The sequence below is a fragment of the Lepidochelys kempii genome, chromosome 5 (genome assembly GCF_965140285.1).
Source record: "Lepidochelys kempii isolate rLepKem1 chromosome 5, rLepKem1.hap1, whole genome shotgun sequence".
In the NCBI taxonomy this organism is placed as follows: domain Eukaryota; kingdom Metazoa; phylum Chordata; order Testudines; family Cheloniidae; genus Lepidochelys; species Lepidochelys kempii.
The window spans coordinates 96,362,208-96,383,948 of NC_136384.1; the positions used below are offsets into that span (position 1 = coordinate 96,362,208).

General features: G+C 41.7%; 1 protein-coding gene and 1 long non-coding RNA gene across 2 annotated transcripts in view; one reads left to right on the forward strand and one right to left on the reverse strand.

Annotated features, from left to right (window-relative positions):
- LOC140911656 (uncharacterized) lies at nucleotides 1-8,921 on the reverse strand. The gene is made up of 2 exons (XR_013635839.1): nucleotides 8,332-8,921; nucleotides 1-2,111 (listed from the first exon to the last, which is right to left on the reverse strand). It is a non-coding gene; the product is annotated as an uncharacterized LOC140911656 (long non-coding RNA).
- The window catches only part of RFK (riboflavin kinase), a 20,216-nt gene continuing 7,005 nt past the window's right edge, over nucleotides 8,531-21,741 (forward strand). Inside the window, exons 1-3 of the mRNA XM_073345118.2 lie at nucleotides 8,531-8,790; nucleotides 15,015-15,166; nucleotides 18,019-18,121. Coding sequence (XP_073201219.1) covers nucleotides 8,709-8,790; nucleotides 15,015-15,166; nucleotides 18,019-18,121 — 337 coding nt within the window. The 5' untranslated portion in view covers nucleotides 8,531-8,708. The remainder of the gene's footprint in view (nucleotides 8,791-15,014; nucleotides 15,167-18,018; nucleotides 18,122-21,741) is intronic.

Here is a 21,741-nt window from a genome sequence, read left to right on the forward strand (position 1 = left end):
TTTCAAAACATAATTATTTTATTAAAACACAACAACCAGAAGAGAGAGTCAAACAAAAAAACCCAGCAGCAGTGAGGGGGATAGGGGAAGGGAATGTCCCGGGGGGGGAGCAGTCCTGGGACACCTAAAGATTTGTGTATGTCCAGGGGTCCTATCCAACCTTCTCCTTTGGAATTCAATGCAACGGGTACTGTACTTCAGCAGGGCCCAAACTGCAGAGAGATGGGTGTTGAGTGCACGGGGTAGTGGGAGTCTGTAGTGCTGGATTGTGGGTGGCGGGGGAGTTGGGGAGGAGTGGAATGCTGTGGGTATAGACCGGAGCCAGGAGGTTGATAAGAGTGTGTTGGCAGTGTCTCTGGGAGGCACATGGGAAAGTTTTGCGACAGTGGCTGCTGGGGAGGGTGGACGCAGAGCTGCTCGGTTTGAAGAACCAGTATCATCTGGAGTTGGTCTGCTTGGCGCTCCATAACCATTAAGAGCCACTCTGTGGCTTCATTCTGGTGCACCACATTATCCTTTTGGTCCCTCTTCTCGCTGTCCCGCGACTCCTTCAATTCCTGTTTCTTGGCATCAGAGTGCATCATAAGCTCATGCAGAAAGTTCTCCTTAGTTCTTCTTAACCACTTTCTAATTCTGTTCAGCCGTCGATTACAAAGAGGGAGATTGGGCTCCCAAGGTCATCTCTGTGAAGTTTAACTGCAACATTTTACAGAAGCAGTATTGTTTGCAACACAGACAGCACTGATTCAGTTATTTAAAACACAGCCAGTACTCTCACACCTGTCACTAACTGGCTGACCCCAGGCAAGCACACATGAGCCACAAGACCCCCCAAAATGGTGAGTAGCTGCAGGGGCAGAGTAAATCACCCTTCCCGGACACTGCTGTACACTGGGCATGTGGTCCTTGGGGAGAGCCAGCACAGTATGGGGGGCCTGATAATCATTCCTATCCCCACACTTTCCACAGGATGTGATTATTATGGAAGATATCTCGCTGCTGAGGGGGAGCAGGGAATCAAGGCAGGGTTTTCTCCAAGCCTGCGGCTTCTGCCCTAGCCTCTGTGTGGAGCCTCTGTGTGGCCTCGCCTGTGTGCGGCAATGATCTCTCCCCTGTTCCCCGCCCCGTGATGGCACAGTGGTGCAGGAAAGTTACCGTTAATGGGGCAAGAAAAAAGCGGCTCTGCCGAAGAACCTGAGAGAGTTTCCTGGAGATCTGAGGGAGATTCCCATGAAGCAAGGGAGTCAATCAACAGCCTGTTCCGCTGCTTAGAACAGGCATGAGGTGGGAGACAAGCCTGCTTTCTACAACCCTCCTGCCCCCATTAACTCGCTTCAGCAATTCCCAAAATCAGCAATTCCTCCTCTCCTGTTTGCCCTCTGCCAAGATCCAACTGCTGTGACTGGCTAGCCTCCTCTGGGGTAGAAAAGAGCTCCTAGCTGCATGCATCTCTAACCTCTGAGTCATCCTCTACTTCTGGGTCCTCCTCCTACTCCACATCCTCATCCGGGTCTCGCTATAGAACAAATATCCAATGCAACTAATTCAGTCTAGCCACCCGTAGGAAATGCTGCATGATCTTCCTATTTGCTAACACCTTTCTGACGATAACCAAAAGAGACAACAATGTTCCTACCTCAAATTAAACCCCCCAAGGAAAGGGAAAACAGAAGACTCCATGAAGTCCACCTTGGCCTTCATTCTGCTAATACAGGGGCATAGACAACTTTTAATTCTTTTGGGGGTGGGACAGGGACTAGAGTTTAAAAAAAGCCACTGAATATCACTTTTAAGGAGAAATGTTGTACCATAACTAAATTTATTCACTTCTAATAAAGTGAGATTAGCTTCAGTTCAAAATACAGCATGGCTTTTATTTATTAACACAATCCCTAAGTGGGTGCTAAAGCCTTCCAGACTTAGTTGTCTACGTCCACACAACCTATGTCTAGATACCTCCCACAATATTGTGATGATGACCACTACAAAACTCTAAATTAGATCTATTTTTTGGGATCCTTGCAGTCTGCCCACTGTGGCAGGGTACATGGAGAAAAAGATGGAGTTCCAGTTCTGATATGCTGATAGTCTGAAACAGGCTTGCCCACAACCTGTAGAGCAAAAAGTATGCAATGAAATTTGGTGAATAATTCTGAAGAACAAATAAATAAGGGAGAATCAAGCTGTTCATTGGAAAATATTTGCTGTGAATTCTTCACCCAATTCTAGTAGTCTTACTTTGAGGAGTAACTGACTTGTAATAAAGATACTAATGAGGGGGAGTTGTTTTTCTAGTCGTATACTTTTCATTTGTACAAAGATAAACATAACTTTCAGGTACTAAATCAGAAAATGGTATGTGCAAAGTTTGAGGGCTTGGTGTAAGGTGGAGAAGGAGCCTCAAATTTTGTATAAGCCTCCATAAAAACTAGGAATATCCTTGACCATGGCTCCTTTTACTAGCTGTAGAACCACAAAATGAGACATTAGTTAGTGCTCAATCTTTCTAGAATTAAAAAATATGCAGTTCTTAAAAACAAATCTTTCCTTCTACCCTAAAGTAACTTTCAAGTGCTAATCAGAACCCTTGTGCCCAAAGCCAGATGTCAGAAGAGATTGCTCACCACCTTGTGGATACTAGAGGAACACTACAATTTTATTCTGAAAGAATTTATTTGTCCACAAAAAATCTGAAGACTGTTTCTTTAAAACAGGAACATCTAGGTATGCAATTCCCTTACACACTATAACAAGATGGGTTATTTAATATCAGGGAGCTGGAGAAACACTTTAGGCCATAGAAACTAACCATTGGCCTATATATTCCCATTAAAAATCAACTTTATTGAACTAAATTGAATATTGGAACCCTTAGTTTAATAGGTCAAATCCAACAGTCCTCTGCGCTGTCACTTGTCAGGCAAAACTCCCTTTGGAGTCAGTATGGGCACTGATGGGAACACTGAGCCTTGGGATGGCTCTGGGGGATTAGATTGTTGCTTTGGTGGGTGTGCATGAAAACTCTGTAGGCATGGGGGAGGCAGTTACACCTTGTGTAAAATTAATATGGCTAATATAATGTATGGAAGTTAAACTATACGGAAGGAATGTGCATTTTCCCAGGACGTGTGCAGTGTATATTGGAGAAGGAGTGAAAGAAATGCAAATAAAACATGGTACTTAATTAAAATCCTAATAGGGCTCCAAAAGGAGCCACAATAGGTTGTGCTTTCTTTTTCAGATCTCTGTGTGTTTTGGAGCAGGAGATGAAAGTAATCAGAACTCTGGTGGAAGTAAAATGCTTCCCTTTTAAGACAGTGTCTGAGCTGCTAACAGCTTTGGATCCAGAAGCAAGCTAGTAAGCCTCTGTGTGTAAATGCAAATTACCTAGCTGATGGGCACAAAGGAGCTGCAAATAACGAATACATCTGGTCAGCAAACAAGCTACTAGAAGACTCATATTATGGCCCTCCAGGAAAGGGAGGTGAAAAAAACAAGTCAAGCCTGAAAATAAGGGGGACAGGTTAACCTTAAGGGGTGTGGGTGGATGTGTGGGTGGGTGGGGGAGATGGGAACAGGGAATGGGGGTAAGAAAATTGGAATCATGTTTTGCTAAAGGGGGAAATGGGAACAGGGAATGGGAGTAAGGAAGTTGGAATCATGTTTGGCTAAGGGTAGGAATGGGAACAGGGACACAGGTGTAAGGCTCTGTGGTGTAAGAGCTGGGAAGGAGGATACTAAGGAAGGAAACTGGAATCATGCTTGCTGGAAGTTCACCCCAATAAACATCGAATTGTTTGCACCTTTGGACTTCGGGTATTGTTGCTCTCTGTTCCTGCGAGAAGGACCAGGGAAGTAAGTGGGTGAAGGAATAAGCCCCCAACAGGCATTTTGCCTTATTAAAGGCAGAGAATGGGCGCTGGGATTTTTGTCAGTATTTCCAAACTACTACCACTAGAAAACATCTCTCCTTGGCTTTCTGTGATGCATCTAATATGTGTCAATATGCTGCACTCATGCTGCTATGTCTAGGCTGATTAACTGCTTTCTTTGCCTTCCCCCCTGGCTGACACCCAGCACCACAATGCTGTACTTTGTTTAACTGGACTTAAGTAAACGAATGTTTCAGTAAATCAGTCTAGGTTACCCAGGCTGAAGGAATGAATGCAAGTAATGTTAGTCATCAAGAAAAAGGAGAATAATGAAAGGAAGATATAAAGACAGAGGAAAAAGAAGGGGAGAGCAAGAAAGACGAAGTAGTAAAAGTAGGTTAAGTATAAATTTTGTAACTGACCCCAGAAGGTATCGATATCCTCAGCTTCCATGAGCTCATCACATTCAGCAGTTGGCAGGACTGGATGTGATACACTCTCTCTAGTAGACAGGTCCCTAATCATTGAGTTTTGAAGACTGATTACCAGCACCATGGTTTACACTCATATCTCAGCACAGGTAATGTGTTCATATGTTGGATCATATTAAAGAAGTTCTGTATTAAAATCACAAATGAGTTTGATTCCCCATAGTTTAAATTCCAGGGTATTACTCATTAAGAGGTCTCTTGGTTTTTGGTACTGTTTCTCTCCCTCTGTGCGTGAAACTTGCAAGCTGCTAATTGCGTTAGTACACTCTAAGACAGAGTCTGTTCTCAAAGCAATTCACACAGAGAGAGACTCAAAGCAATACTCTGTAACAACAGAAACAGCACCCAGAGACTGCCCGCCCTTTTGTTGTGTTAACAATTGTGATTAAAATAGAGATAGAGGATGTATGTGGATGGATGCTTGGTGTGGATAATAACTGAATGATCAGGGAGGTGCCAGCCTAAGAATCCAGTGTCCATCGGATGAAGAAGGCATTAAGTGGAAATAACCAGAGGACCCCTAGAGGGCAGACTGGAATCCACCCACCAGCCTCAAGAATGGGAGAACCAAAGAACAAGATAACATCTAGCAGCACGGAGCCGTCAGGAATGTCCTATCTGCTGATTGATTCAGCAACAGCATGATGAAGCAATTCCCATAGACTAGCATAGGAAGAAATTCCTATACAAATGGACTCTAGAAAGTGAGAACTTTGGTGTCTGATTCTGCAAACCAACTTCCAGGAGCATCAGACAAGGCCCTGCTCCCTCCTCATGTCCAGGTCACCTGGCCAATGGCTTGGCACGAGCAACTCTAAGGCTGGTAACTATGATAACAACCTTGCAGAACCTGTGTGTGTGTGTTTGTATGAATGAATGTGTGAATAAATATGAGATTGAATGGAACGTTATAGCTATAACTAACTGCTTACTAGGATTCTTTCTGTATTTACAATAAATGTGGTATTTTGCCTTTTTCCCATTAATAAGATCCTGCTGGTTTCTATTTTATTGGTATAACACATAGTGGTCTTCAAAAAAGCCATGCAACTTAACTTTAACTTGTACTGGTAAATATGGCAACTGTTGGATCTAGAAAATTGTATGCAATGGAACCCGAACCCTAACATTTTCAAGCAAATGACATTTCTGAGTATAAAAACTAGTGTCCTGCAATGAGATCCTAAAAGCTACTTGGCAAGTATATTTCTGAAACAAAAAAAAAAAAAAGATAGGTTTGGATTATCTGTCATCTAGTTAAGCCTGAAAATGTATGTTTATCAATTAGGGAATTTTTTTAAAAATACACATGCACTTATGTATTCACTTATTTTGTGCCAATATATATATAATACAGCATTTGAGCTTAGTCACTGTAGTTGCGTGCATAATTGACTATTTTTAAAACCCTATTTATAAAGCTGTTTTTGAATTTCCTACACTTCATTTTACCAAGGGATAGTTTATTTTGAATTCATTTGAAAAATGTTCTTTTCTTCAGATTCTTAGTATTGTATTTTTATGACAGGTTTCAGAGTAGCAGCCTGTGTTAGTCTGTACTGCAGAGTAGCAGTAGTGTTAGTCTGTATTCGCAAAAAGAAAAGGAGTACTTGTGGCACCTTAGAGACTAACCAATTTATTTGAGCATAAGCTTTCGTGAGCTACAGCTCACTTCATTGGATGAAGTTTAAGAGATAATCAGAACCACCAGTGACAAATACACAACTTTAAAAGGGCCAAACTGTGGCCCCAATTCAGCAAAGCACTGAAACACGTGCTTACTTTTAATCAAGTTAGTAGTGCCATTGTCTTCAATAGGATTACAGATATGCTGAAAATTAAGCATGTGCTTAAGTGCTTTGCTAAACTGGGTCCTAAATCCTTTTAGTACATTTTTTTGGAGCCTGATAGTTATTAATGTTTAGAACACTTGGATGAAGGACGACTGTACTAAACAACTTAGCTATGAAAAATAAACAGAGCTGGCAGCCTACTGAACACTTTCCACTTTAGGACTGTTTTCAGTTGATTTAGAGCTTTGCCATCTTGAAAAATTGGAGAATGAAGTTTCCCATGCTGGGTGTCTGCCTCACACTGAATTTTTTGGAAAGGCACAACAAAAATAGTTCAGCCATTTCAGAGAACAAGGTTAAGGAGAAATAGGTTGTGTTGACCATATTAAAGTGTGTGTGTGTGTGGTGGTGGTGGGGGGTAAGGCTACACAGCCTGTTTCTGAGCACCAACTTCCCATCTCCACTTATCCCCCTCTCCACTACCCCCTACATCCCTTCCCTCCCAGGAAGCATGTCTAATGTTTTCCTTCTCAAATAGTTTCATTATTCCCTCCTTCCCCCAAAAAATAAAACTGCCAGCCATGACTCCTTTGTGGGGCTTTTGATTAATATATAGTTAGGTGTAAGTTAATTGAAAGGTGAGCTCACAGAGCCTTCATGAGCCACACAGAATTTCAAAATAATCTAACTGTTCAGATACAAGAGTCAAGCTTTACAGAACAGAAAATAGTAGTGAGGGAAACCTCTACTCACTTTTCTGTATTGGAGAATGTGCAGTGTAAAAAAATGTAATTTTTCTTTATGCTCAATTGGGTCCCCTAAAGATTTAGTAGGGGCCATACACTACCTTGGGCAAAACTTGTCAGACTGAGACCACTTTGACCCATAGCTCATCAATAGTTTGATCTCTAGTGCTGTGCAATGTTCCCAACTAGAAACTCTTTTTAAAAATGGCTATGGGGGAAGAGGGTTACACCTGGCACAAATAACTCCAAATTTGGGTCAGTAACCCTACTCTACTGGGGCACACCAACTTTTAAAGAAATCCAACCATGCTTGTCACTTTGCCTACTCAGGAAGGTTGATCTTTAAACAAATGCCAAGATCTAACTTTAACTACAGTGGTGCTGCTGTACCACTATAATGAGAGCCTCTCTGCCCTGGCGCGGTTTTCTTTTAATAAGTCACTCTTCTTCTGAGTGTTTTTCTGACATCTGAAATGAATTCATTTTAATACATGTCCCCACATCTACATACACCATCAGTTTGAGACCCTTGGGTATAAATGAACAAAAACGTATACAAGCTGAGAATGTCATGAAGATATGATCTAGCGATAAGCTTCTAAATGTAAATTAGGAAGCAAAAATGCTCCTGTAGTTAAAGCACAAGAATTGATAGCAGATTGTAATACTTTTGCTACAAACTTGGGGTGACCATAGGCAAATCACAATCTTGATATACTTGGTTTTCCCCTCTGTGAATAATCCTACCCATCCTAATAAACACTCAATTCAATAATACTAATAAATAAAAGAAATAATAGTTTTGGGTTAAAAGATGGGTCTGGGAGGTAGAACATGTGAGTTTTCTTCCCAGTTTTGCCACTGACTTGCTGTGTGACGTTAGCCTTAGATATAGCCACTCTGTTTTCCAGTTTACACCTCTGAATATTGTAGACAACGATATAGCCTTGTTTCACAGAGGTGGTGTGAATGCATCTAGCCTAGAGACCGTTACATGAGGCCTGGGAAGTGCGAAGTACCATAGCAGACTGGCCTCTGTGTGCAGGTACCAGACGCAAGCGCTACTGGCCTGGGATTTTGGAGCTGGAGAATCTGGATTCGGGCTGGAGCAGCTGGTTCAAAATGCTGAGTGAAGTGTCCGGCGGGGCAATGGTGTAATTATCCCCCTTCCCATCCAAGCCTCTTCGGCGCCGCTGCGCTGCCGGGGGAGTCAGCTGAACGCTTCCCGGGAGAAGGGCAGGCGCGGGAGCCCCTGGGCGCAGCCTGCTCAGGGTAGCGGCGGCCAGAGAAGAGTAGAAGCCGACAAGGGCTCCGGGGCTAGCCCAGGGCCCCCCCCCAGGCGCCGCGCCAGGGCAGAGAGGCTCCAGGCTGGCGCGAGGCCCATTCCCTCCTTGCTGATACCGAGGCAGAGGGGACCCGGCGCTCTCACCTGGGGGGAGGAGGGGAGGATGCGTGCGGGCTAATGAGTCTGCGCGGCGTCCCTCCCACACGCGGCTGGGCCAGTCCATTCACCGGGGAGAAGCGAATCCGGAAGATTCCACGGCGGAGAAACTGGAACCTTCCAGTAGGTCGCGGCTCGTGTCCGCCCCTCCCCACCCCTTCCGCACCGGCGCCTGAGAATTCATTCAAAGCCGGCGAGTCGACGCGACGGCAGCCCTCCTCGCGCTACGAAAGAGCGGCAGCGCTCAGGAGGCGCGCGCGCACACGCGGGAACCGCTGCTGGTGGCCGTTGGGGCCGGTTCTCGTGCTAGCCGTCCTCGCCCCCATCGACCCTTCGCTGGCGGCCGGTCTGTTTCTGCCGCGGCCATGAGGCACCTGCCCTATTTTTGCCGTGGGGAGGTGGTGAGGGGCTTCGGCAGAGGCTCCAAGGAGCTGGGCATCCCCACCGGTAAGTGCGGGTGTTAGGGGATTCGCCCCGAGCTGTGACACCCCCTCCCCCTTACCTGCGGGGCATGGGGGCGCCGAGGCTCGGGGGGGGGAACCCGTGTGTGACCGCTGCGGAGGGGGAGTAACCCTGACGTCAGTGACCCGCCCCATTCTGAGGTTACTGGTGTCGCAACACCGGCTTGTCGGCCACCGTCGCTACTTGCCCTGTGAGCGGCCGGAAGCGAATCGCTTCTCTCGGCGCGTGCGCCGGAAAGCGCTGAGCGGGCCTGGGCTGGCGGCGCTGCGTCGTCGCGTCGCCGCGTCGTCGCGTCGCCGTTGGCGCAAGGCCCCGGTGATGGCGCTGCTCGCGGCGCGGGAGCCAGGCAGTTCGCTTGAGGTCTGGGGGCCTCCCTGCGTGGGTGGGCAAATGCAGCGCCAAGCGGGAGCAGCGCAGAAATGGCCGTGCTTGAAAATACCCCACCCCGTCACCAACCTCGCTTGAGCAGCCGGCGAAGGTGTACCCAGGAACTGCCTAGCGTCGAGACCGCTTATGCTGTCAAAAAGTGCATTTGCTGATTTAGCTTATACTGATACTGTGCGCTAAATAAGCTCTTGCAGCAGAAGAGTTTTTATACTGATATGCCTGCGTCTATTCTAGGGCTTCTGCTGGTATAGAAATGGTGCAAAAAAAATTCCACCCCTACCTGACATTGACTATCCTGTCAAAAGCTGTAGTGTTGGCTTGGCTTGAGTAACGCAAGAATTCACTACAACACCACTTTATCTGAACCTGTGTTGAACACTGTCCTCGTTTATGTTTAGAGTCCTTGTTTAGAGTGAACTAAGGCAGCCTGTCTACAGTCTACCACAGGGAAATCTTGTAACTATTTCCCACAGTCACTAACACTGGTTAGCTCCACTTGCGTCAGGAACGTTGGGAGAGCTGGCATAGACATGCCACCAGTTTTTAATTTCCATGTTGATTAAATGTGCCTTAAACAGAATTAGATGATAATACTTCCAATGCTGATCACAAATAGTGTCTGTGGACACTAAGCATCTTGTGTTGTGAATACTGGAGAAACTGAACCAGTCCTGGCAGCAGTGGAAAGTTCTGCAAAATTTCCTTTATGTAGGCAAGGTCAAGCATGCTTTCTGTAATATGATGAAAAGGGATTATCTTCTTAATGTTAGCAATTAAACTGTTCTGAGTATCACTTCAAGGGCATTCTTTTTTAACCATTTTTTTTTTGGCAACAGGCTAGTTTCCTAGAGTTGATTAGGATTTGCCATAGAAGATCTGTGATTCACTCAGGAGTTTAGCTTTATTTGTTTCCATGATCCCTATTACCATGCCAGCTTAATGCTATGATTAGGTACCAGCACAAATTGGTGACAGGCTTGCATCCAAAATGCCCCCTTTTAAAATGTCAAATTAGTAGAAATTTCTGTGTATATCTTGCTTTTTCAAAAGTGTTGTCCTAGTTGCAGGATTTGTGGCATGGAAGGAAGGTGTTTTCTATAGAGATTGGGATGAGTGCATGTGTGTAGGTAAGGAGGAGTTGCAAAATAGCTTGCTCAGAAAGCTGGGATATCATCATGGTGCTATTTGATTTAAATAAAACTGGGATTTCACCCCTAGCTTCCCCTTACTTTGACTCTGATGCAGAGAATTCCTGGGGGCAGGGAAAGTTTCTACCTAAACAAGGGCTCCTCATGTGTTCTTATTCCTATCCTCCTCCTCCCCCCAAACCCCCCCCCCCCCCCCACATACACTCAAATGTATAGTGAGGGATAAAAGTTCTATTTCTTCAACTTGGAAGATGCTTTTCTTTTCTGGTTAACCTTTATTTATCACAAAAAAGGGAGTTAACTTCCCAGTAACAAGCTAATGGAAGTAGCTTGTCAAGAAGAAAAAATGTATTGTGTTGTGAAAGCAAAACTGTAGAATTGGAGAAATGCAACACTATTATCTATGTCACTATGTACGGGTAAAAGGAAGCTGACTAATCTCTTTATTGTAGAAACATAAGGCAGAGCACTGGGCAAGGCCTCCTCATTTGTAACACTTAGATGAGTTGGAGTTTTACAGTTAATCAGTGATCGTTTGTCTGATTTAGCCATGGTCTGCACTTAAAATTTAGATCAAACTACTATGTTGCTCAGGGGTGTGAAAAATTCACACCCTGAGTGCCGCAGTTAAGCTGACCTAACCCCGGGGTAGAGTTCTTCCATCAACGTAGCTACAGCTGCTTGTGGTCTTGGGTTTCTTACTTCATTGATGGAGTTTTTCCACTGTAGGAAACATCTACACTATACTCACACAGCTGCAGCTGTGCTGGTGTTGCGCCCATAGTGTAGACATGCCCTTAGTTTCTGGGTCTCTGTACCATTGCCCTGCTTTAGGGCTGGTAAGATCTTTCCTGTACTGGGGGAAAAGAGGTCATTCTTTTTTTGTAACATAAAACCAGGAAGTCCTTTAAGCTAAACACCATAAACATTTTTATTTCATTTGGTGACTTTTATTGGTCTTGAAAGAATGCTTTATGCATTCCTAAACTTACTAAAAGGCTATCCCAGTGTTTAGCTTAGTGCTGGTCCTGTACAAACAAACAAACAATACTTGCATGTTTTGAAAATGTTAAATTGATGTTTTGGTCTCAATCAGTAACTAAAAAGTTTGCATCACAGAAATCAGTCGAGTTCGTTTAGCCAAGAATAACAACTTTGTGCTTTTACCGTGTCACTCCTAAAGCACAGACTTAGGACATAATGCTAAAAATACCAGAAGCAGTTTCACAGAAGCATTCTGGTAAATGTTTCAGGCTGTCTCTTTAAAATATTAAGCTGTACACTGAATATCCTGTCAGGTTAAAATCATTCAGTGTACTAATTTGTGATGTTTACCTTGAACAAATGGAGTGAAATACACAATGGAAATAGAAATTAACTATGAACAAAAATTATTCTAACTAGTTTCATATTCTGGTTATCAGATTAGCAAAATACTGAAATTTAAGCAGCCATTTGCATTTCAGTTACGTATAGTGAGGATAGGCATTTTTCAAGCTTCCTTAAAAAGCTGTCATTATATCTTAGGCCTTGTCTACGCTACAGGGGAAATCTGATCTAAGCTATGCAATTTGAGTTACGTGAATAGTCAGCACACGTTGCACTGGTTTAACTGGACTGATTTAATTTAAACAAATCAACTCAGGACGAGCCCTGAGTAATATTTTTTGTGACAATAAAGTACGGAATAAATTAGTTACACTTGATCTTGATTTCTATCCAAATCTCCCACTGATATCAGGGAATGTAGTGAAGGAAGTCTTTGAAGTCCTGAATTCATATCCCAGACCAGATAATAATTAAACACAAAATTTGAACTTCTTTAATGGCACATCTACACTGCAGATTTCCCTGTGTGGTATTTGCCCAAATCCTCTCTCATCCACACTCCAAGCCTTTAGATGTGTCTGGAGTTGGCTTACTCCACTGGGGTATGGGTCAGATCACATGTTGACCTGTGACCTGCCTACTTTGCAGCGTGAAGGTAGCAAAGGCACTGGTACCTGACTTTGAGTCTAGGTAGTCCTCCCCTACCATTCTCTCAATTCTCTATAGCTGTATATTCCGGCCCTTCTACTTACTCATTTCCTACTTTCCCTCTATGTATGAGAAGCTACTGGCAGTTCACATTGCTGTACTATGATATTAATCCTCAGTTTATACATGTGCTGCTCCAGTTTTTGCAAAGCTCAGACTAGCTATGCTAAACAGCATAGAAGATGGCTTACCTCCAGCATGCCACTAGCTGGCCAGAGGAGCACAGTGAGGTTCTAGTTAACTTCTGGTGTGTACACTGGTGTGTACACTCAGGACCATCATTTTAGCAGGAGCTCCAGAAATATCCACTGTTAAGATTATGTTGAAAGTTTGGCAGAAGTGAGTGTCTGCCAGACTGGTGTCCAGTGTAGGGAGCATATCAGGCACCTGAAGCAGCTGTATTTGCAAGGGCAAAGATGGAAACAGCAGATAGGCAATGCGCCCTCTGCATCTAAATACTCCTTCTATGAGGAGTTGGACTAGGCACTTGCTACTGAAGAGCCCACTCTTTCCTAGGACATCCTTCTGAATCTAGATGGTCTTATTATCAGACTGAAGGAAGGGATGCAGGACGGCAGCGAATGGGGCCACGATGGATACCAGGAACAGACCACAGAACTGAAAGCCCCAGTTCAGCTTACTCGGCCAGATTGGCTGTTGAACATCCTGGATCCATATTCCAAGAACTTATTTGGGGATGGACGTGTGGGACAGCCTGGAGAAGGAGATGTGTAGGGCCAGATTTTGGATCTGTAACATTGTAAGTGCTGTCTGCCATATTTGTTGTCACGGGATAATTTTTGTTCTAAGAGGGAAGGATTTCTGGGTTATGACCAATAAAACTATCACTGTGGAGGATGGTGTATGCAATGGAGTGTGGTTAGCTTTGGCCGAAGGCTGAAACCAAGCCATCTTCTAGACAGTGTCCTCTTCCTCCTCATGGACCTGTCTCTCTTTGATTAACGAAGGCCTGCAAAATCAGGGAGCAGTACTCTTTGCAGATGACATTTTTTCTTACTTTTTATGGCAAGCAAAGTACGGGCACAGGTGTGCCATCGATGGCTGCAGTGCAGTTTGGGAACAACATTATCTGAAAGAACGCTATTTATTTCAGGCACACTTCTAATGTCCACTGCTCACTGGTAAATTACAATGTTAATTAACTCACAAATCTCTACTACTACAAATCCGACAGGTGACTTGCCAACACTGAACTGCTTTGCAATGACCGTTAGCAGTGGGGGGTAGAAAGCTTCCCAAGGACTATTGCAACCTGCTTCTGTTGGTAAGGACTCCCTCAATTGAGTGATCTGGTGCTGGAGGGTTGGGAGGGTTGGGACAACCTCAGAATTCCATGGAGGTCTGTTTCTGGAGCCTCTGCAGGTCATCACAGGTCTCCAAGACAATGTGATCTCATCACACTGTGCTAGTTCTTTTGCACCAGAAGTGCTGGTCTGCGCATGGGGAATCTGCAGCAATTGCAGCATTCACCATGTCTGTCCACTCTGCGATGAATGAATTGGCTTAATAGTCCTGCCACAGTCTGCATCTCAGAAAGTGATTCCAAAAGGCCATCCAGCAACTCACCAAATGTCCACTTCACTGCATAAATAACTCTCCTGCAAACAGGAGTAGCTCATCTAATGAATCCATGGCTTGTCCCCCGGTTCAAGTGGACAGAGGTGAGGAGTGTGTAGAGGAGGAAGTGCCTCAGCTAAACATGGCAGACTAAAATACTTCTGCACAGGAGTTTAGGAAGGAGATGAGTTCTCCCACCGTATACCACAAGCCAATTTCTAGAGCAGTTCCACTTGGTGAGGTGCTAAGAACCCTGGGATATATCCCCAGCACCAAACAGAGGTTGCTGCTTTACCAGTGTGGAAGTAGTGTATATTGGGCATGGCTTATGTGAAGCTGTGCGACGGTGACTCTGAGTCAGGCTTGAGTAACGCACCACCACACACTGTAACACTCAGCCTAAATGAGTGTTGACACCTCTTTATTAAGAGATCTTCAGGGATGGAAAAGTTGGAGAGAATAGGAGGCTTGTTTGTAGAGGTCAGGGTATTCCTTTAAAATAACTTGGTGATTTGTTTTACAAGTGCAGTCTTAAGCTGTTGGTCTTATAACATCTGAGTTTTTTTTAACGAATCATTTTGAAAGGCAGTATACACTCAAGCCACTGATAGGTACCTGTGGTCTTAATTTCACTTTAATGATTTGTGTGTGTGTGTGTGTGTGTGTTTGCGTCTTTTAACGTAGCTGTATCCTGACGGCATTACAGTTTGGCTTCTGTTTGTAATGCAGATGGGACTATGGCCAGGTTCCCTGATTGTGCTAAAGCATTTAATTCAGCCTGGTTGGTTGGTGTATGTAAGGTCATTTCTACACAATAACTTGGAACTATGTTTTACATAGATCTGCTAACTCTGTGATATCTTGGATATCTCACAAAGCCAGTGTGCTAATTGGCTATGAAGCTGTTTTTTCCTATTGCTTATTCTTGTATTAAGTGGAGCATTGTGTCATTTAATATCAAATGATATGAGTGGAGTTTAGTTTTTAGTATATTTTAAGCTGTTTACTGTACTATGGAGCACTTGATTTATATAATATACACTTTTTTCGATTTTGCAGCTAACTTCTCTGAGCAAGTCGTCGAAAGCTTTCCATCAGATATTTCTACTGGTATATACTATGGATGGGCCTGTGTTGGAAATGGAGATGTGCATAAAATGGTTTTGAGTATAGGTTGGAACCCATACTACAAGAACGTAAAGAAATCAGTGGTAAGAATTCTGCTTTATGTGGTATTTTGGCTATAATAAACTAACTAGACTACTGGCTTGAGTAAGAGGAGCAGGAGTTGCTCCATAAACTGAATGAATGGTATTTAGATATTGCATTTCCAGTCATAAAAGTGGCACTTGTCTTATATTTACATACTGAGAGGAGAGTCTCTTAGTAGACAGATTTCAGAGTAGCAGCCTTGTTAGTCTGTATTCGCAAAAAGAAAAGGAGTACTTGTGGCACCTTAGAGACTAACCAATTTATTTGAGCATAAGCTTTCATGAGCTACAGCTCACTTCATCGGATGCATCCACTGAATGCATCCAATGAAGTGAGCTGTAGCTCACGAAAGCTTATGCTGAAATAAATTGGTTAGTCTCTAAGGTGCCACAAGTACTCCTTTTCTTTTTAGTAGACAGAGTCCATGCAGCCATAGAAGAATAAGACATGTTCCTGTTTACCTCTTGCATCATCAATTAAATTGATAAAATCTGATGCTGCCAGTTAAAATAAATGTAAGCTTAAATAGTAAATTGAGCACATTGATTATAAAAGACATGGAAATAGGATAAATGAGTAAAAGCCTAATGATAGCTGTTAATTTTCAGAGTATAACTGCACTTCAAAATAAAAGAAAAATTAGTATGGCTTAATAGATTTTTCTACATAATTGGTATTCTTCCAGTATGTTCTCTGATCAGTAATTGAATCCATATTATATTATATTATGGCCTCTTATGCAGAATCAGTATAATAAACTAAAAATGAATTCAAATATTATCAAGAACAGAAAGTCTCATGCCCGCTAATTATACCATCATCTGTGTAGGATTTTTTTTCTCTTGGGTCCTGGCTTCTTAGCCTGAACCAGCAAAACTAGTTACATTTTAGGCATTCTGAAATCACAGGCAGTTAGGCATGAGCCCCTGTTCTAAGTTTTATTCCAGCTGCTACTCTTTCATCTCTCTCTAGAATCTTCATTCAGTTCCCAAATGTGCAAGAAGCAAAAGCATCCCTAAAATCTGCTTCTCAAATAACACACGATTTCTTCAGAATTCAAGGAACTATTTCAAAGATGGAAATAATATAAAGCTAGATGGCAGTTTACTACGTTAGAATCCTGAAACCTGATATGAAATGGGTGGGTAGTTGGAATTCTGACAATGATGGTAAAAAATCAAAACATAAGTAATTTTCCTATTCTTAAAAATTTCATAAATGTAGGATTCCTGCTCTTGAAGAGCAAAACACCTTAAGAAATTTCTCACACTAACCAGTTAAAAAAAAAATAAAATAACCTTCAAGCAGCAGTAAGAACAGTGGTATTTTAAAAGCTTTTGCAGTAAAACAGTAGAGCCCTATAGTACACTTGCAGGAGTATGCAGAGGGTAGGAGTAACTTGAAATAAAACCATATTTGGTAAGCAAAGACAAATACAATTGTTGAGTACATTTGTTGCTAGTATACCTAGCTTCACCTGCTAAAACACTGTAGCTGCTGCAGTTTGTGAAAGTTCAAACTCTTACCCATAATATTCTTCTAAATTAACTTTAATAGGAATGGAAATTTGTGCAGAATGTCTGTGACCCAGTAATTTCAGTTTTGTCTCTTTTGATTTACATGTACATGAAGGTACTCGAGGAGCTTATGGGTCATTTGTATCTGGCATGTCTTATGATGATGCTTAGCTATACATTTCCTTTAATTAGATTTTGGACAATGGATTTAAAGTGTGTTGATGAAATGCCGATTAGGACCACTTTCAGTGACATAACTAAATGAGGATTTTGCTTGAGAAATGAAGTGCTTTGTTCAAATTGTCATGCTTGTTAGCTATTTCAGCTAGGTCCTCATTTAGTTGCATGTGCTTCTTTGATTCAAGAAACATTAAGTTCAGTCATAGATACTAACGGTATCGTGAGGTACTCTATACATTTAAGATTTTAGAGCGATAGCCCTGTTAGTCTGTATCAGCAAAAACAATGAAGAGTCCTTGTGGCACCTGAGAGACTAACAAATTTATTTTGGCATAAGCTTTCGTGGACTAAAAGCCACTCCTCTGCCATGTACATTGGCCAAACTGGACAGTCTCTACGTAAAAGAATAAATGGACACAACATGAGACATCAAGAATTATAACATTCAAAAACCAGTAGGAGAACACTTCAATTTCCCTGGACACTCAATAACAGATTTAAAAGTGGCAATTCTTCAACAGAAAACCTTCAAAAACAGACTCCAGTGAGAAACTGCAGAACTGGAATTAATTCGCAACCTGGACACCATCAAATTAGGCCTAAATAAAGACTAGATGGGTCACTACAAAAAGGAATTTCCCTCTGCTGATACTCACAGCTTCTTGTCAGCTGTTTGAAATGGGCCACCTTAACTGCATTGGCTTCATTAGCACCACAAAAGTGATTTCCCCTCCCTTGGTATTCACCCCTTCTTCTCAACTGTTGAGAATAAGCCACTTTCACCTTAATTGAATTGGCTTGTTAGCACTGACTCCCTGCTTGGTAAGACAACTCCCATCTTTTCATGTGCTGTGTTTTCCACTCCATGGAGATGTATTGTAGTTCTTTGGACATAGTAGCATGAAATTAATGGTTGAGACTCTTGTCATGCTTACTGAAGCTTCAAAGATGCTCAGTTTACTTTAACAGTTTTCTGTCATGTTTCTTAAACATGCATAATAAATGTTAAATTAAGTTACTGAACTTTATTAAGATGTGGGGCAGGGATAAAACAGGTTTTTTTTCCTGTTTTGTAGTTGGTAATAGTAACTTGGGCTAATTTTCTTGAGAAACAGAGAAAACAAAAATAACTATCCGATTTTTTTTTTCTTTAGGAAACGCACATCATCCACACATTCAAAGAAGACTTTTATGGTGAAATTCTTAGTATAGTCATTATTGGGTACATCAGACCAGAAAAAAACTTTGATTCCTTAGGTAAGTATCAAGGCTTCCCTAAAAGTTTTGTTTTGTTTTGTTTTTAAAGATTTTTAGCCTGACCTTGATGATTTATGCAGTTCACTGCCACCAGAGATTTGCCTTCCTCCTGTGTTCTGTTTCACTTTTGATAATTAAGTAAATCTGCTTTTGGAAGTGGATCATTTAAACCATAAATATGGTCTTCGCTTGCTATGATAGGTTGAATGCAACAAAGAGGGCTTTACTTTTCTGATATTAAAAAAAAGAATTGAGGAATATTGAGAAATACAGAAAACAGATATACTTGCAAGCTGTGTCATCTTGCACATCTGTTTCCTGGCTGAATTATTCTTTTTTGGGTTACCATGGTGATGTCACTCCCAGAACCTTGAAGTATCTCTGAATCTGTTGAAGAACAGCTCCTTCACAAAATCTAAACTGATTATTCAAAAGTGGTAGTCCTAACAGAATCCTCATTCTTTGGTCTGGCTCTTCCAATACAGAACTTGCCATGGAACCTCCTATGTTATGGGAGTTGCAAATCTGATATATCAGCAGGTGGTAGATTCCATCCCTTTGTGCGATTGATTCTTGTGACAAATGGAGAGGCTTCACATTTTAGTTTTACTCCTCTTCAGAATACAGTGGAGATAATGGTGATATCTCACTTTGGTGTCATTTCAGCAGGGGCTTTTTACTATTTGTTCCTCCTGTTATCATTGCTGCACAGTACCCGAGGGAGAAGTCTTGGAAGTAATTATTCGCAACACCCATTAGATGTGTCTTGTGCCAGATTGTGTATAATCTGGACAGGTTTACACATAGTAGGGTTTGTCTTCATGAGCCAGAAGTTATGGGGTTGATACAGAAATGATGGGGTGATATTCTGTTGGTTTTTTAGTCCCTTCTGGCCTGGAAAACTGTTTCTTTGAGTGCAGAAATCCTTAGATGCTCCTAGTTTTGGTAATGACAATAATGCAGCACTGCTTCCAGATGTACATGGTTTTCAGATTAAGGGTTTACATGTACCAACAAAAATAAATTTTAAAAATGACAGAGGAAAGGATATTTTTTATTCAGTTTCTTTTAACACACATTTGACTCCAATGCTCAGCAAAGAGAAGTAAAGATCTTTGTTAAAGATACATATTCTCATCTATTCAGTTAAGAGCTGAGACAGTTCTAACCCAATTTTATTGGATCCTCCAAAGAAACTTCGAGGAAAAACCCTGGAAAAACAAGATTTTATTGTAAGATTTTTTTTTTAAAAAAAAAGGGAAGAAAAGCATCTTCATGTAGTCCTTTTTCATTATAATGAAGCAAAAAAAGGCACACCTTATAAGAAGGAGAGAGTGGTATCTGTAACATGCATCCAAATACTTGAAGTTTTAATTCGTGTTCTCGTTAGGGAAAGTTGTAATCTCTCTGCTCCAGTGTACATTAAGGGTGACTGGGTGCCTGGCTGGCTGGCTAGCTAGTCTTTGGCATTCGCTTTCTTCTGACAATGTAACTGTTAATGTTTGCTCAACGTCTGCCTCTTGAGATTTCTACCTGATGTTGAACTCTCATGTGATGGTACCCATCTTTCAACTTCCTCCAACCTCTGTTGATGCTCCATCCTGATTGATCAGAGAACTGATGCATTTGGAGCACTTTTGTTCAAAATGAAGCAGGGTGCACAGTACAGAGATTGTTTTTCCGTACTCCAGCATAACCAGTCACCTGTGTAGGTCTCACCATTTGGAAGAGTTTTTGTCAGCAGATGAGTAGGGAAAGCACGATTATCAGCATCTCGTGGAATGTTACTTGGAATTTCAAAACAACTAATTTGAAGAAAAGATGGCATTTGGGTAGCATTGCTCTTGACAATAATTGCAATGTCAGTCAGTGTCAAACCTGTAGTACTTATGAATTGCTCTTTCTGCGTAAGATCTACATCTTCCTGTTGCTGTTGGGTTTCTTAATCATACACAGGATCTTCTGCTGCATCTGTTACTATTGGCACATCTCCTTGACTATTGTCCTCATGATCCAGTATTGGCATTGAAATGTCACCTGTTGCAGTTGTGGAGTTTTCATTATCTGTAGCATTGTTTGTTGGGTAAGGTGTGTTTTCCAGTAGTTTGAGAAATGAAGTTATTGGCTTTGAGCTCTTAGCTGCTGCTTCACTTGATTGTTTTCACCGTCTCTTGCTCGCACCACTTTCAGATTTCCTCTTAATAGTGATCTATCTGGTCAATATGTAGCCTATCCACACTTGAAATATTTTGCTGTAAATAAGTAGCTTATCTACACTTGAAATCTTCTACTGTAAACATGTACACAAATGCTGAAAAGACTTAAAATGAAGGAATACTACTTAAGAACACAAAATGAAACAGTCAGACAGGTTATTATCCTTATCACTGAATCAAAACTCAAGCACGCAGATATAATGTAACAGGCTGAGCTGAAGACAAAGGGATGATATATATAGTAAACACAGACATGGATACAGACAGAGAGATAATGTCCAAAAATTTCAAACGTGAATCCTCTCAAAACTCACTGTACAAGATTGTCCTCGCAAATTTTCACCTGGAATCTGGGCCTGTAGACTACGATGGCCTGTGATGATGGTCAAGCTAGGGCTCAACCAACCAGTCACCTCTTTTAGCTACCATATGAAGATAATAGTGAGGAATTCTCACACATTAATAATTCCTTAGTCAACTAGATGTAAAACTATAAAGACACTAAAATGTGACAATTCTCTACCTTTCAACACGCACTTGATCCAGCACCAGCCACTAGTAGTGGTTTGTTTATATAATCAGCTGATCTGAGCGGACACGTTCATCACTGTCTAATCGTGTGCTATCAGAACTGATATAAAATGTTCATAAATATTAATGAAAATATAACTCTTATGTGACAAAATCTATATCAGTTAACAAAAAAATTGTCTTACCATATCACATCTCTTATTTGCTTAAATTTGCAGCACTACGGTGAAAGAGTATCACATTTTGGTCCGATAGGGATGCGCATAAAAACAAGTTGCAAAACTTATCAAATGCCAAAAAATTAACTGTCTAAATTTGAGATCCCCTTTGAACTTGAGGCCCAGGCCAAATGGCCCCCCTGCCGCACCCCTTCCCCCCCCATTGGCCCTGAATCTTACATCTACAGTAAGACATAGTTTTTAAAAGAATCTAGTATAAAGAATTCAAACACTTCTAATGAAATATGTAGTAAGTCTACACTTTTCTTTTTCAATTTAGAAAGAGTAGGTTTAAAATTCTAAGTAAGAAATTAATGATTACCACTAGAGCTGGTTGGAAAAACTTAGGTGGGACCATTTTTCATTTGAGAATGCATTTCCACTGAAAATGAAACATTTTATGAAACCGTTCATTTTGTGGAAGTTTTATTTGAGGAAAAACTGGGAGAAGGGAGAATTCCAATCATGCTGATAACATCTTGTTTCAACATTTTTTGTTTGAACTTTGCCAGGTTTTTTTTCTATTGTACATTAGAATAAAATAGTCAAAATCAAAATGTTTTGAGCTGAAATGGAACTTTTTGGGAACTCTTTCATGGGCAATTCTGAAAATTTTGGTTTTTCTGAATAGTAACAAAACCAAATCTCAAAATAC